This window comes from Bos indicus, chromosome 4 (genome assembly GCF_029378745.1).
Source record: "Bos indicus isolate NIAB-ARS_2022 breed Sahiwal x Tharparkar chromosome 4, NIAB-ARS_B.indTharparkar_mat_pri_1.0, whole genome shotgun sequence".
Taxonomy (NCBI): Eukaryota; Metazoa; Chordata; class Mammalia; order Artiodactyla; family Bovidae; genus Bos; species Bos indicus.
The window spans coordinates 61,130,339-61,147,873 of NC_091763.1; the positions used below are offsets into that span (position 1 = coordinate 61,130,339).

Sequence of the window (17,535 nt, forward strand, 5' to 3'; positions counted from 1 at the left end):
ATCATGAACCGTGGCTTGGATCTTCTTTGCTCTCACTCTCATGACTTTGTTCCATGCGTTATTCCTTAACCCTAGTGCAAGTTCCCCATTGCCTCTATCTTCACCCTCTCTGGCCCTATTGGAAGCCACCCATTTGAATTTACAGACACTCAAGTCTCTTCAGTCCTAATAAAATGTGAACAAAATCCTTCTTTCACCCTACATACCTCTGCAAGTACCACATTCTTTTTACCCCACTGCAGCCAAACTTTGTTTCAAAGAGTTTCTACACTCTCATTCTTCATCTTCCACACCCTTTATAACACATTTGCAATCTAGCTCCTGCTCCTGGCAAGACCAGAATGACCATCTCATAAATAAGTCCAACAGTCTCCAATAAATCCTTATCTAACTTGATCACTCCTTCTTCCAGACTCTCTTCCCCTGGCAACCATGATACTAAATTATCCCTTGCCCGCCCTGTAGTCTTCTCTTCTTAGGTCTGTGGCTTAAATGTCAGTGTTCTCCTGGTTATTCAAGTCTGCCTGCACTTTGAATACTACCACTCTGCTGCAGATTTCCAAACCTTCATCTCATCTAAAATGTCTATCTTGAGTACCAAACTCAAACCTCTGAAACATGTCTCTAGGAATTTAAACTTCAAGTCGTTTAAAACTTAAACCATTAAAACTTTCTCCCTTGGGTGGGGATTGACTGACAAGGGACATGAGGGAACTTTCTGGGGCAGTATTTTGTACTTAATAGAAATCTGGGTTACATAGATGTATGCCTGTATAAAAACTCAGGGGATGGATACTGAGGATTCAGGGGAACATGCTAATGTCCACGATATATTTTGAAATTCTGCCCCACAAATATATTTTCAGGATTCGCTAGAAGGATAGCTCGGTAGTAGGTACATGATAAAGCAAGGACAGTAAAAAATGTTAACAGCAAAACCTAGATGCTGGGTATGCGGGCATTCAAATTCTAACAACATTGTTGTATGTTTGCAATTTTCCACAATTAAATTTGGGGAAAAAACACTTTCCATCACAAACACAAACACTTGCTCCTTCCCCAGGGTCCCTAATCTCAGTATAGTCACCCAACAAATTGTGCAAGGCAGGGATCTGGGTGACATTCTTAATTCTGCTTCTCCACCCCTACAAACAAACCACTAAGGTCTGCCCTTCCTCCTCCATCCCTCCACGATGAGTCCTTCACTCCACCCAGATTGTCAGCCACCATCCCCTCTCTCAAGGAGTAATTCAGTCTCCTCGCTAGTCTTCTTCAGGTCCTCACTCCCCTGTCTACTTCCACACAGCAGTCAGAACGACCTTCCTAAACTCCCAATTTGATGTCAGTCCTCTGCTTAAAACTGTATAAGAGCACCCCACTGGCTTCATGCTAAAGTCATTAAAACGCTTTCAGACACTTGGTCTCATTTCTCCTAAATACACTTTCCCCCGCCCCAATCAGTTGCCTCACTGCCCTTCCTCCGCACACACATTCTGACTCTAAATGCATTACTCTAAATACCTGCCTCTATCTAGATGTGTCATGTATTTCTCTGGTGGGGGCGAGAGAGGGAAGGGGCCTCTAGCCCACGGTACGTGCTTTTCCTTCATCTGGAGCACATCTCCCTCCTCTCTTCCCCTGGCTGACTTGTTCAGCTGCCAGTTTACAAGTTACTTCCAATAGCTTCCAGTAAGCCCTCCCACACATACCTAAGACGTGGTGTCCTGCCAGTCTGCATCCATGCTCTCCATGCTTTCTCCCATTACAGTACTGCATTGTATTTCTCCCTATTAAACTACAAATTTCTGAGTGGAGGGACTATGTTTTGCAGCCCATTACATTCCAACACCAGCACAGTGACAGGCATAGCGGGGTCATGCAACAGACCTTTACTGAACCAGTTAATTGCTTAGTCACACAGACTTTCATTCCTATGGGAAACCAAGTCTATACTTCAAAAGATGGAAAAAAATATAAATATAGATCCAGTGATGTTACTTACTAGAAAACCTCTTTCTTCCACACCTGAATTCACCTGACACTTTATTTTTAAATAAATATGACCTTCCAAAGGAGATAAAAAGGGCACCTGTGAGGAAAGAGAGCAAATTATTTGTAAAAGTTTTCTTGATAAAACATGTTTAAATCATGAATAGCATGAATAAAGAATATTATGCCTTGAAAACATGGTATTTTCTAAAGCTGGAATATAAAGTAGGTGGCCAAAAAGCCACTGGTTTCTTAGCAACAAATGCTTCTGAAGAATAAATTCATTCAATATAGAGCCTGATTAAAAACAGAACCCTAAGTCCCAAGTTAATGTGATAAAGAAAACAGATTTAAGAAGACAATACATGTGTTTATCCATTCTCTATCAACAGAACATACTTGATAGAAAATGGTATAAACCAATTGGCTTTTTTAAACAGTATAATATTATTCAGCAACAAAGAACAGTGAACTACAGAATGGAAAAGTTAATCCTCAAATTCATATGTAATTGCAAGAGGCCCCAAATAACCAAAACAATCTTCAAAGTCGTACTTTTCAATTTCAAATCCAAAGCTACAGTAATCAGAACAGTGTAATACTGGAATAAGGATAGACATACAGACCATAGGAATAGAACTGAGAGTCTAGAAATAAACCCACACATTGATAAACCCAGATTGATTTTCAACAAGGGTACCAAAACCATTCAATGAGGAAAGAGCAGTATTTTCAACAAATGGTGCTGGGGAAACTGGACAGCCACATGCAAAAGAGTGAGGTCGGATCCCTACCTCATGTCACATACAAAAATTAACTCAAAATGGATCAATGACCTAAATATAGGGGTAAAAAACCATACAATTCTTAGAAGAAAAATAGATGAGTAAAACTTCAGTGATTGTGGACTTGGCAGTGGTTCTCAAATATAATACCAAAAGTATGACCAACAAAAGAAAAAATAGACAAACTTCATCAAAATGAAAATCTTTTCAGTATGAGGGTTCCTCAAAATACTAAAAACAGAACTATCATAAAATAAATCAACCCCACTTCTCAGAATTTATCCAAAAGAATCAAAATACAAATTGCCAACAAACACATGAAAAAAATGTTCAACATCAATCATCATTAGGTAAGAAGGGAGGCTCAAGAGGAAGGTGATATATGTACACTTATAACCAATTCAGGTTGTTGTACAACAGAAACCAACACAATATCGTAAAGCAATCTTCCTCCAAATAAAATTTTCTTTAAAATAGTCATTAGGTAATAATTGTTAGCTTGATGATAATGGTGAGGATAAGGATGAATATTTTAATGGAAATCTCACGTTGCCATCGTGTCCAGAACCATTTAGTGAGGAATGAGTAAAAAGGAATCTGATTCTTTCATTGGAATCACATTGCTTTGAACCAAAATAAACATAAGCTAAATTACAAAACCAACAAGTTATTGAAAACAGAATTTTGTATTGCTTATTTTAAAGTTGAATCATTCTATACCCATAAAGTTTTTTCTTATTTTTTAGAAACAAATATGGTTCCAACATTTATAATCCTAAAACTCATGCTACAGCTTTAACCATGCTGTGGTTGAACTGCATCCCCTCTCCATCCATCCCTTACCAAAATCACATGTTGAAGTTCTGACTCCCAATACCACAAAATGTGACTATATTTGGAGATAGGGCCTTTAAAGAGGTCACCAAGGTTAAATTAGTTCATCAGGAGGGACTCTAATCCAATATGATTGTGTCCTTATAAATAGAGGAAGATTTAGACACACAGAGAAAAGACCATGTGAAAGACACCTAAGACAGCTATCTACAAGCTAAGAAGAGAGGGTTTCAGAAGAACCCACCCACTTCAAAGCCTAGATTTTGGACTTCTAGTCTGCAGAACTGTAAAAAATAAACTGCTTCTTAAGCAAAAAAATAAAACAGAAGAGTTGACCCCAAGTAACAAAACCCCGTTTCAGCTCCACTACTGATTACACTAAGAGACGAAAGGGTATTATCACCACCTACTTCAGACTCTACTGCTTTTTAATAATATTAACATCTAGCCTACAGTTTAAAAGTCTTACAAGTCATGAAAAAGCAGGAAAAGGTGGCCTTTAATAAAAAGAAAACAAATCCTGTCAATAGCAGGTCCACAGATGATCTAGTTGTTAGAATGATAAGACAAGGACATTTATATTTTGTTATGGAATTTAGAGGAAAAGAAGGACAAAAATGGGTGAGAAAAGGGAGAATTTCGACAGAGAAATGGAAACTCTAAAGAATATATATAAAAAAAAATCCCAATGGGAATTTTAGAATAAGAAAAAAGTTGAAATTGAATAGACTTTCACTGGATAGGCTTTACAGGAAACTGGGCACATTAGAAAAAAAGACATGAACTCAAAGACTGGTAAACAGAAATGACCCAAAATGAAACACAAAAGAAAAAACAAATTAAAAACAAACAAAAAAAGCGGGCTATAGATCTGTAGGAACATAATCAAGAGTCCAACATACAATTCAACTGGAGTCCTAGAAAGAATAAAAAACAAGGCAGAAGAAATATTTGATGAGATAATGGCTAAGCATTTGCCAAAACTTATAAAACATGAACTAGAAAGAGCTCCATAAAGTTCATTAACTTAGGATGAAAAAGAAATGACCCAGCATGACAAAGAAAACCACACCTAGGCAGATTAGGGTCAAAGTGTCTCAAATTTTAAAAATTTTAAATATTAACAGTGGAAAAGGGGAATTCCCTAGCAGTCCAGTGGTTAGGACTTGGTGCTTTCACTGCTGGGAACCCAGGTTTGATCCCTGGTCAAGAAACTAAGATCCCACAATCTGCACTGGCACAGACAAAAAAATTAAAACAGGACTTTCTTGGTTGTCCAGTGATTAAGAATTTGCCTGCCAATGCAGGGGATAGGGATTCAGTCCCGTTGGGGAAGATTCCACGTGCCTCAGGGCAACTAAGCCTATAAGCCGCAACTACAGAGCCCATGTGCCATAACTACTAAAGCCCACACAGCTACAGCCCATGCTCCGTAACAAGAGAAGCCACGCAACGAGAAGCCTACACACTGCAATGAAGAGTATCCCCTGCTTGCCGCACCTAGAGAAAGCCTGTGAGCAGCAGTGGAGACACACCAGAGCCAAATAAATAAAAATAAAGATAATAGAAATTTTAAAAAACAGAAAAGATAAGACTGATGGCTGACTGATGATCAGAAACAAAGTCAGAAAACAATAAAATGGCAACTTTAAAAGAATGGGTGAAAGGAAAAAACCTGTCAGTCTAGCAGTCCTTCAGAAATGAAGACAATGTAAAGAAAGACATTTTTAGATAAACAAAAGTTAGAGAATTCATTTCCAGCAGACTTATGCTACAATGAAATTAAAAAACAAAAAAACTTCTTCCTAAGAAGGCAATAATCCCACATGGAAGTCTGACTCTACGAAATGAATGAAGAACATAACAACTGGTAAATACAAAGGACAATACTTTTAAATTTCCTTTAAAAATTGATTGAAAAAATAACAGTGCATTGGGGTGTATAACAAGGGTAGAAGTAAAATATAATGGAATGGACAAATGCAAGGTTCTAACACTTGCAAGGTACATAAAGTGTAATTGTATTTCAAGGTAGACTGTAGTGACAGTAATAGGCTAAAGATGCATATTGTAATTCTCAGTAATAACTGAAAAACAATACAGGGAGGTACAGCTAAAAAGCCAACAGAAAAGAAAAATGATTACCAAAATACTCAGAAGCAGTCAAGAGAGGAAAAACAAATGAACAAAGAACAGTTGCTACAGAGCAAAAAAGCAAGAGTATGTTTCAATACTTTAGTTACAAAAACAGGCTGCTGAACTTTAGTTAATAATATATCAATATCAGTTCATTAATTGTGACAAAAGTAACTTTTGTCAAAAAAAAAAAAAAAGGCCAAGGGCCAGATTTAGCCTGTAGTGTAAGTATGCCTGCTTTGTAATAGACTAAACCCAACCTGGGCATGGAACAACAGACTGGTTCCAAATAGGAAAAGGAATATGCCAAGGCTGTATATTGTCACCCTGCTAATTTAACTTATATGCAGAGTACATCATGAGAAACGCTGGGCTGGAAGAAGCACAAGCTGGAATCAAGATTGCCAGGAGAAATACCAATCACCTCAGATATGCAGATGACACCACCCTTATGGCAGAAAGTGAAGAGGAACTCAAAAGCCTCTTGATGAAAGTGAAAAAGGAGAATGAAAAAGTTGGCTTAAAGCTCAACATTCAGAAAACGAAGATCATGGCATCCGGTCCCATCACTTCATGGGAAATAGATGGGGAAACAGTGGAAACAGTGTCAGACTTTATTTTGGGGGGCTCCAAAATCACTGCAGATGGTGACTGCAGCCATGAAATTAAAAGACGCTTACTCCTTGGAAGAAAAGTTATGACCAACCTAGATAGCATATTCAAAAGCAGAGACATTACTTTGCCAACAAAGGTCCGTCTAGTCAAGGCTATGGTTTTTCCAGTGGTCATGTATGGATGTGAGAGTTGGACTGTGAAGAAAGCTGAGCACTGAAGAATTGATGCTTTTGAACTGTGGTGTTGGAGAAGACTCTTGAGAGTCCCTTGGACTGCAAGGAGATCCAACCAGTCCATTCTGAAGGAGATCAGCCCTGGGATTTCTTTGGAAGGAATAATGCTAAAGCTGAAACTCCAGTACTTTGGCCACCTCATGTGAAGAGTTGCCTCATTGGAAAAGACTCTGATGCTGGGAGGGGTTGGGGGCAGGAGGAGAAGGGGACGACAGAGGATGAGATGGCTGGATGGCATCACCGACTCGATGGACGTGAGTCTGGGTGAACTCCGGGAGTTGGTGATGGACAGGGAGGCCTGGCGTGCTGCGATTCATGGGGTCGCAAAGAGTCGGACATGACTGAGCAACTGAACTGAACTGAACCCTGTCAGTACTGCATTAAATATAAATGTATCAAACACTCTAATGAAAAGACAAAAAATTGTTTAACAGTAACAAAACATGACCATAAAATATGCTTATGAGACATAAATTTGACATATATGAACACAGACAAGTTAGGAATAAAGAATGGAAAAAGAGGGGATTCCCCAGTGGTCCAGGGGTTAGGCTCCGCCCTTCCACTGCAGGGGGCACGGGTTTGACCCCTGGTTGGGGAACTAAGACCCCACATGCCACATGGCATGTCCAGGAAAAATTAAAAAGAATGGAAAAAGATATACCATACAAACATTAATCATAAGAAAGCTGATGTAATTCTATTAATAACAAACAAAATAGACCTTAAAGATGACTACCAGAAAGATAAAGTGTTAACAATTCATCAAGAAGATCTTAAGTATCTATGTACCCAATAGCATAGCTTTAAAATACATGGAGCATAAATTGACAGACAAAACTAAGTGCCTAAATTGAGACTCTGTTGCTTTTACTGCTTGGAAGTTTGAGGGATTGGTATTTTCTTCCAAATAAAATCACGCTTTCTATCTTGTATGAAAATATTCACATAAATATTTTAAATAAATCATTCTCACCAGTATATTAATATTTAGCAAAGAGACCTCAGGCCAAAAGTATCTTTTAAATAATAAAAGAGCTTAAGTATGTGTGATAATATAAAATAATTATGAATTTAAAGATTACAAATATAAGAAAAATTCAGTTGGAGAAATATTTAAAGTGATATTGACTTCTGGGTCAAGATAGAAAGGGGAATGATTAACTCTGTCATTCCTGCTGCCCAGTGAAAAAGAAGGACACTCTGGTTTGAATAATCATAGTTCAGTCTAAATTTGAAAGTTTTAACTGGAAGGTTAGTTTATAAAAATTTACTCCTCCACCCTAATAAAGATAAAAAGGGAGAATTCTTGACCAAAAAGTATAATTTCAACAGACTAATTTCATAAAATAAACTTTCAACTTTCTGAACTTCAAAGGCATCTATAATGTAATTCTACAATGCTAATCAGGGTCAAGACGTCATATGCCTCATTAACTGCATTAGTTATAAATTTCCTTACCATTTTCTTTTCCATATTGTCAGTGTTAAGCTCTTAGCCTCTCAATGCTAATTAAGAGAATTCTACCATTTAGCCAAGAGAGTGCTCCTGTAAAAAGAATCTCAGAAAGATGAGAAGAAAATGTGAAAAGCTGGGAAAAGTAGACAATATTCTTGGTGAGAAGCTTGTCCTGAAGTGAACTGAGAATATTCACAGACGTCAATGTTACTACGCCCTATCAAGTGTGGAGAAGTGAAAATGTGTGATCGTATTCTGTTTTCTGTTTAATAAAAAGTGTCTTTTAAAATTATCAGCACCTCAAGGATTATTATTAACAGGTGTAAAATGTACTCTATAATCAGGGTTACTTTGTAATTTCTTATACACCAAGATACTTCTGAGTGAGAATAATTATACCTGTTAATAATCACACCAGGCCAACAGGTATAAACCAGGATAGCTTTGGACACACCAGAATACCTAATCATTCTTCCTACAACTTCAAAATTCTACAATGCTAGTCAGTTGTTCTACTTTACAGTTTTTTGTCCTAATATTATTTAAACTGACATCTCTTTTTCCTGGAAGGTACATATATCTACGAGATTTCTGTAAGTCAGAAGATGAATTGTGGGATATCCTTCTCCCTTTATCCATAAAAGTACAGTAAAACCTATGACTATTCTGGATTCTCTATTCAAAGAAAGGATCTGAAAGTGTGATTCATTGAGATTCATAATTTAAATTCCAGAATGCCAGTCTCTACATCAGATATCTATAACCTTAAAAAAGAAAAGTGAAGTTGCTCAGTCGTGTCCGACTCTTTGCAACCCCATGGACTGTAGACCACCAGGCTCCCCCATCCATGGGATTTTCTAGGCAAGAATACTTGAATGGGTTGCCGTTTCCTTCTCCAGGACATCTTCCTCACCCAGGGATCAAACCTGGGTCTCTCACGTTACAGGCAGATGCTTTACCGACTGAATTCCCTGAATACCGACAGGGAATTCATTATTAGTACTATCCTATATCTGTAGAGTCAACAGTCTGACTAACCTCAAAAGAAATTGCATTCTGAAGGGGATCTCAGAGACAATGCTGTGACTTATCATTACTGGTCAAGACACAGTAAAATAAGCAAACGCTGCCTTGCACTGATGGTCTCTGGGAGCACACAGGAGACTTGTTTACTCTCTCAAATTTAATCAAATAGGTTATTATGTGTGTACAGAAGGTCATCCATTTTCCCCACCAATTTAAAGAACATCTAAACTTAACTATCTCATTCTCCTACATCAACTATAAGATATTAGAACAAATATTTCCTCCCCCTGCTATTCAAAAAAGCATACTTGTGACAAATTTTACATCTATATTGTATTTGACTCAGGAAGAGACTTTACAGTACTGAACACAAACCAATTAAATTGAGTGATTTTATACTCAGGTAGGATACTTTAGCTATAATTACAAAAAAAATCATTAAGAGAATGAACATATCACAATTTATTTTTAATCTGTGTGACACTAAAATGGCAGTGAACAAATTTTTTAGAGAGCAGTCTATATTTAACATGTCATTGAAATCTTTTTCATTTTAGAGATTAATGAAACTGTACATACATAGAAATTGGCTATATGACAACACTGAGTAAGGAATACAGTTCACAGAACTCCAGTTCTTATGTTTCCCTAATTTGCAAATATTGTTTGAAGAACTTTAAATAAAATAAAAAACACTATCCAGTATTTTGCAAATTAGCATTTCTATGCTGCTGCTGCTAAGTCGCTTCAGTCGTGTCCGACTGTGTGCGACCCCATAGACGGCAGCCCAACAGGCTTCCCCGTCCCTGGGATTCTCCAGGCAAGAACACTAGAGTGGGTTGCCATTTCCTTCTCCAATGCATGAAAGTGGAAAGTGAAAGTGAAGTCGCTCAGTCGTGTCTGACTCTAGCGACCCCATGGACTGCAGCCTACCAGGCTCCTCCATCCATGGGATTTTCTAGGCAAAAGTACTGGAGTGGGGTGCCATTGCCTTCTCCGAGCATTTCTATATACACCCACAAAATGCTTGTGATTGATCTTCACAGGGATATTAAAAGTTCTAAAAAAAAAAAACTTCTAAAATATATGATTATATTTAGTATAATTTTAGCATTAAATGATTTTTAATTTTAAAGTTAATAAACAGCATCACCTACATAGCAACATACCTATTAGCCAATTAAGACCATAAAAATTTTCTACTTTTACTTAAAACATCACTGATAGGTCTTTCAATAGGTAGGAAGTCAACAATATTGAGTAAATTTTAATTTTAGGATAGTTATTAAATTTGGCATTTTGGTACCCAGAAAATCAATGTTGAAGTGACCGCAGAATCTTAAAGAATAGTAACATGAAAAAAAAGAATACAGGATAAAAGCCCAAATACCAAACATACATTGAAAAAAAAACTAGAGAACTTTTAAAGAAAGCCTTAAAGAATTATGAGAGTAAAGAAAAAGATGCCCAATGGTCTAAATAAAGCCTAATTTACATAATGTCCTTAATTATTCAAAATAACCAAGAAGACATGAGAGTGGTTAGTAAAACAAAAACATAAGGGCCAAAAATTAAGGACCAATTTTTAAGCTCATTAGTTTTAAGCAAAGAAAATGTGGCAACCTTTTCCTGGAACATATAGCCCAGTAGCTCTCGCTCTTTTACATCATAATTTATCTAAAACAAACAAAATAAAAGACAAAGAGAAAAAAGACCCAGAATCACTCAATTTGTTAATCTAGCTGAATTATTAAATTAAAAGTTATGTGGATTTGTTTTTAAACATCTCTATATTCTGACCACAGAAATTTCTTATAGTATTTTTAAATAGTCTGTATTATACAGCAGGAGCCAACCCTAGGACTGAAGTTTGCCTCTACTTCTTCTACCACTTAAAATGGTCTTGTTTGCTATTAAAAGTTTAGTCCTTATAGTGTGGTAAAAAGCGCTCAATAGTGATATTACAAAGATTTAAACTATGAAGGCTTAAACTTGGAGAGTAAAGTATGGGAAAGAAATCCCTTAGATTCATAAGTACTTTTCCAAGAAATTAACCTATCTTTCCCTATTTTGTAAAACTAAATCTAAAAAATGTTAATCATGTCAAAATATTGGTTTTAAATGAGCAAGATACTGTTTTAAAACTGTAAGCTTAACATCTATATGCAAGCAGCAATACTTTCTTAGTCAGAATTGACATTTAGAATAAACCAATATATACTGCTTTGAAGACTTAACTATTAAGATAAAGGGAGAAATACTTCCAACATCAAAAAACATATCATGCATATAAACCTATATCCAATTAACATACACAATTCTAAGAGCATATACATTCAGCCAAAGATTTCAAATACTTGAAATGGGACATTTCCATTGACCTAACTTTTCTGTAAATAAATAAATAAATTTGGATTACCCTGTCCAGAGCAAATTTTGTGTTTCCTACTGAAGATAATGACAGAGTGTAAGATCCAACAAGGGCAAAGTTGCTGGTCCGCACAGCATTAAGACTGGCCATAACTAAAGAAAAACGAAACGAAGTTTAGTTCAGAGTGACTTTGGTACATATAAAATAACAATTGCTCACCCCACCCTAACAGAATGAAATTAAACTGCCACAGGAAAAAAAAAAAAAAAAATTGCTTCATTTTCCTTTATTTCTAATATGGGGGGGCAAGGCAGGGGGACTAAAACATTAACATGTTTCCTAATGAAAGTAAACTGCTAAGTATTTATATTTAACTTAAATGAGGTACAAGCACTCCTTAACATTTGAGGCAGATGTTTTTAAAGATACAGAACCTAAAAATACGTGCGTAAAAAGCAACTTTCCTATAAGAGACATGAAAGGACTTTACTGCTATAGTCTAGGATAACATAACGAGCAGCAGGACTTTATCTGCGTGGTTCTTCTCAGCTATTCTCTTGTGCCAAGAAGCAGAGATCAAAAGTCCAAAGACGAGGGAAACCAGCTCAACCCTAACCCTCTTTGGAAAATTTTGGCCTAACACTACTCTGGAAGTCTTTCCTGGCTTACCTGGCACCCCAGTTCCCAGCGAACTAGAAAGATGTTTTTCTGACATGATACAATTGTCATGATCAGTACAATTAAAAGAGTTAAACTCTACAGTGTGAACAGCACAAAATAAATCTACAGAACAAGAGCAGCTGTGGTGAAGAGTAATACTACTTGCTGCAGCTGTAAAGTGGCTGGTATCCCATGTGCAGTGCCTGCTAGAGGCTGAATAATGTGCAGTTTGGTGGCCTGTGGTGGTTTCTGACAGCAGACTATTCTGGCTAGTAATCTTACAGGTTACTAAGAAAATATTATTCAAAGGAGACTAAAGTAGATACTTACAAATCAAGAGGGTTACACAAATAAGTATTCGATTGCTTAGTTCTTTTTCCTTATTCTAGTGTTTCAAGTAGTTCAAGATCCACTCACCTGAAGAATGAAGGGTGCTTTTCTAAAAAAAAAAAAAAAAAAGGCGTGAAGAAGAACGTGTTATTTTCTTTATATGATACAAAGATTTAAATAGTAAGTACAAAACTGTTTAACACTGCAAGGACTACATTTTAGAAAACACTATTTTTTCCTTTTAGGATATTTTAAAGATTTCCAAAGTGCTAAGGGTGTAGAAATGGTTAGTTTTAGTTACTCACTTGTGTCTGACTCTTTGTGACCCCATGGACTATAGCTCGCCAGACTCGTCTATCTATGGAATCCCAAGGCAAGAATACTGGTGTGGGTAGCCTTTCCCTTCTCCAGGGGATCTTTCTAATCCAGGAATAGAACTTAAGTCTCCCAAATTGAGGGCAGTATATGTGGAAGGTGAAGATTTTTCAAGGAACTTCAATTTTTTGAAAATTCTACTTACAGTGGTTACCGATGTGAGAAGTCGCTTAGGAGTAATAGCCTAGAAAAAAAGATAACTTAGTATAGTTCCTATTAAACATTACGGTTCAGAACTTAAAACTAATTTGAGATTCTGCCACACAGAAAACAATTCTTCAATATCAATACATTTTGCCTGAGTCCTTTATTAAGGTTTGTCCCCATACTGTTATTCCTTTTTCATTAAAGCTAAATAAAAATTTTTTAAATGATGATTTAGAAAAAGAACAAAAAAGCAAAGGCTAGGAAGGACAGAAACTAAGTTGCTTCTATTCCATATGCCTATAGCAATCACATCATTCTTAAGTATTGCTTACAGGAGTTTGTAAGACAAAAGTTCAGAGGAAAAGCCTGAGAAAAGTTTAAAGAGATTCTCTGATGGATCAGTCAATAAAGCATCTGCCTGCAATGTGGGAGACTTGGGTTTGATCCCAGAGTTGGGAAGATCCCCTGGAGGAGCACATAGCAACCTATGCTAGTATTCTTGCCTGGAGAATTCCAAGGAGCCTGGCGGGCTGCAGTCCATGAGGGTGCAAAGAGTCAGACACAACTGAGCAACTAGGCATAGCACATTATAAAGTTAGTTGTCAAGCAGATATAGAGAAAACAGAATTTCTAGCCTGGGTGTATCAGTAGTTTATAATTAGGGTTATGGTCACTCACTGTAAGTTTACTCTCAGTATTCATATCTAATAAATGCAGTAACTAGAAATCTGAGGCATAAAAATGACCCAAGAGCCTGATAATTCTTTAAAAATATACATAATTTTTAACTGACATTATGTCTCGTACTTCTGATTATATTTTTACTGGGTTTCTTTCATTCTCACCTTTGACTTGTATGCTTTTTTCTTCTTATCAGGGCCTGAGGGATCTTTCCTTTGTACCTACATACAAATTAAAGCAGAATTTAACTTAAAATCTGATTCCTTTAAGAAAAACACACCATTAGTAATTTTAGAAAGCTGTAACTGTTTACCAAGCTGTAAACTTCAATATTTATTTCAAAGTCATTGGACACATCTTGCCTGGAAAAATAAAAATACCAAATTATGCCATTAAAAATGATGCCATAAATACTGTTACAAGAATTACAAGAGAGTAAAGGAATTCACTATACTTTAAAACTAAAGACAATAGTTATAAATTATTAAAGAATATAAAAATTAGTAAGAACAGTCAATTTTTCCCCTGTAATACAAGTCAAACATTTTCTTCAGTTTTTACAACTCAAGATCTTAAATAATAAAAATAACTTTTTTCTAAATTGGATTTTGACTCTACTTTCAAAATAAATCTGTAACACTAAATACAAATGTCTTACACAGAGACTGAATGTTAAGTACATTCATAGATTTAAAGCATATATTAAAAAATTATGGTCCAGATTTTGTATGTGTGTGTATGTGTGTGTATAGTAAATATATATGTTAAAACACTTCAAAATATCAAATACCTGTAGACGCATGGAAGAAATATGCTACTCAATGGAAGATCAGAAACATAAGAGTTAAATAAACAAATTGAAAAATGAGATATTTGTCCATATAAAAACAACATACAGATTACAGTTCAAAGATTATGAATTCTATCTGTATGCTTAGACTATATTAATTCTATTAAAAGAAAAACATGTTTCAACCACCAAAAACCTAATTTACTTACAGAGTAAATGTAGTAGTGAATGTTAGAGCATCACCGTTAAGAGAAGTTGAAGTACTTGCTAATGGTGTGGCTACCATATTTTCAGCTCCTGCTTTTAGTATAATTAAGAAATAGTAATTTGCTGCATCTGCAAGAAATAATTACATTATCTAATAAGCACAAGCAGAATCAGATTTAGCTAATCAGCATTCTGGAAGATCAAATGACTAAAGTAACACTGCAACTGATTTATATAAAATTTATTTAAAACTTCCTAAAGTCAACTTACCACACACAAAAAGACAAGACATAAGCGGACAGACATATACCTGGAATAGCATCATCAAGATATCTTCCTATTATGTGAACTGAAAAAACTTCACTACACATTCCTCAATTTCTGCTGACTTTAAATTTTACCTATTGACCTGAAATTCTTCAGCTAATAGTATATAATTCAAAAGGGTATATTCTGGCTTGTTATTTCAAAACTGAAATTAAAACACTATATTTCTGTGAAAGTTACCACCTTGTCCTATTTTTCAGATACCAGTGCCATAACCTCCTTTATCCACCTTGTTTTAATATCATTTTAAGTAGAATACATAGCTTAGAAAAGTTTACTCAATCTAGAGGGTTAAACGAAATAAAATTTCAATAGACATATCTATACTATCATGCTCTTAACTCCCACAATCAGTAATTCAGGATTCAAACAACAGATTTCCATAATGGAGTGAATTTTAAATAGAACAGAGTAAGTAAAATAAGTTATTTTAGATGCCAAATACTTTCCACAAAAAAATTAATGAATGTGAAATGGTCTGTTGTATCAGAATAACTCGCCTTGATAATTTATGTTCAGTATTATGTTTAACAAGCCCTACTTTCAGTTAGAGCCATTTGTGTTATTCTGTAATCAGTAAGATCATATATGAAAATTTTCCTTGGTTATTTTTAGATACATATTTACAGAAAAGGAACTCAAGGCTTAAGATATGCAAGTCTTGCTTCTTTCCGGATGCTCTACTTGTTCCCATATGCATGATTCCAACCTAGGTGACGTTCATAATTTAACATATGATCTGGAAGTGACAAAATAAAGATCACCATACCTGGTTTCTGAGCTGTACTGCAGACAAAATCTGCTTTTAGAGGCAAGCGGATTTCTGACAAAGTAATTGATCCTCTGGAAGGGACAAATTCACTTTGGGATATGGGACCAGCCTTATTCTTCCTCTGAGGCCCTTCATTCTTCAATTTATTCAGCTCATCAATCAAAAGTGTTCTCTTCTCAGCTATATAGAAATATGTAAGTTAATATTTCAAATATTAAAACTGCAATTGTTTCTAAATGAAGCCAGTGCAAGAAAATGCACTCATGTGGCAACTGTACACAACACCAAAGACAAAATCAGTAACTCTTCCTTCATATAAACAGGCGATAGGTAGTTAGGCAAAACCCTGATCACCCATCTGTTCACAAAATGCTCAATACTCCAACTTTTGGTCAGTTTTCTTGTATGGTTAATTTCTCCATCCTAACGTGTCCTGTCATCCTTCATCATACATACACACACAACAAAATTCATATACTTGTTTTTAGCTACACATACAGAGATAGTGTGTGTGTATAAATATACTCATATATTCATTATCAGCACACTCTACAACATTTCTTCAGATGCACTCCAGATTCTTTCACCCTTTCATGTAAACTACGCCTTATTTTACATGCAAAGTTTTCACAAACCACATTAAAAAAAAAATTAAAAACAGATCAGCTGAAACAGACTTATCAAAAAAAGCCCTTTCTCTAGAATTAGAAATTTCTGAATATACTAGACAAAATGAGCTTTTCCTGGTGTGAAACTGTGTTGGAATTGTTTTGGGTGTAACACACATACTTGCTATTAGAAGAAGTCTTTCTGCCTCAGCTTCTTCCAGTGACCCTTTTCCATGTTCTTCATCAACACAACAGTTAAGAGCCTGGCTAGCCTGATAGATCACTGTCTGCTGCAAATTTATTTCATTATTGAGTTCCTAGTGAAACCAATGAGAGGAGAAAAAAAATTCACATTGAATCATGATTTTTACTTTATTTAAGCTTTATTTATAATTTATCCAATTAGGTAATTTCTAAAATCTCCAGAGAGGAAAGTCAAAATGGTAGTTTCACTGTTCAAGTTTCTAGACTATGCACCAAAAACATTTAACATATCTTTTTCATTATGGCTTATCATAGGATATTGACTATAGTTCCCTGTGCTATACAATATATCATACTGAATATAGTTCTCTATGCTACACCACTCAGGGCTTCCCAGGTGATGCCAGTGGTAAAGAAGCAGCCTGCCAATGCAGGAGACATAAGAGATGTGGGTTCGATTCCTGGGTCAGGAGTTCCCCTGGAGGAGGAAATGGCAACCCACTCCAGTATTCTTGCCTAGAGAATCCCAGGGACAGAGCGGTCTGGTGGACTGTGGTCCATGGGGTCACAAAGAGTGGGATACAACCCAAGCTACTGAGCAAGCATGCATGCTATACAGTAGGACTTGGCTGTTTATCCCTCTATGTGTAACAGTTTGCATCTGCTAATCAAATTCCCAATCCATTCCTCCCCCTCGTCCCTCACTTGGCATCCACAAGTCTGTTCTCTATACCTGAGTCAGCTTCTTCTTCATAGATAAGTTCATTTGCATATGACAAACATTCTTAAAAGTAAATATTTCAGTAATATCAAACAAGCTTCCAACTTTTCCAGTAAAGAGGACTTTTCTCAGACTGAATTCAGGACACAGTTCCTGAGGCCCTGCAAGCCAGAGACTATCCTAGTCCTGGATAGAGATGAATAAGACAGGGTCCTTGTCCTCAAGAAGCTCACAGTCTCAAGGTGTTAACATTCCAAACCCCCTT

The 17,535-nt window shown here is 36.1% G+C and overlaps 1 protein-coding gene across 4 annotated transcripts in view; it reads right to left on the reverse strand.

Moving 5' to 3' along the window:
• The window catches only part of ANLN (anillin, actin binding protein), a 61,067-nt gene that overhangs the window by 11,398 nt on the left and 32,134 nt on the right, over window positions 1-17,535 (reverse strand). For 2 of the 4 annotated variants that reach the window (XM_070787843.1, XM_070787841.1), the window contains exons 13-22: window positions 16,527-16,662; window positions 15,735-15,917; window positions 14,641-14,767; window positions 13,955-14,003; window positions 13,806-13,862; window positions 12,959-12,997; window positions 12,526-12,547; window positions 11,497-11,600; window positions 10,701-10,754; window positions 2,003-2,089 (exon numbers count right to left, since the gene is read on the reverse strand). In XM_070787843.1, the coding sequence (XP_070643944.1) occupies window positions 2,003-2,089; window positions 10,701-10,754; window positions 11,497-11,600; window positions 12,526-12,547; window positions 12,959-12,997; window positions 13,806-13,862; window positions 13,955-14,003; window positions 14,641-14,767; window positions 15,735-15,917; window positions 16,527-16,662 (858 nt within the window). The remainder of the gene's footprint in view (window positions 1-2,002; window positions 2,090-10,700; window positions 10,755-11,496; window positions 11,601-12,525; window positions 12,548-12,958; window positions 12,998-13,805; window positions 13,863-13,954; window positions 14,004-14,640; window positions 14,768-15,734; window positions 15,918-16,526; window positions 16,663-17,535) is intronic. The other 2 variants (XM_070787844.1, XM_070787840.1) reach the window with 1 other exon arrangement.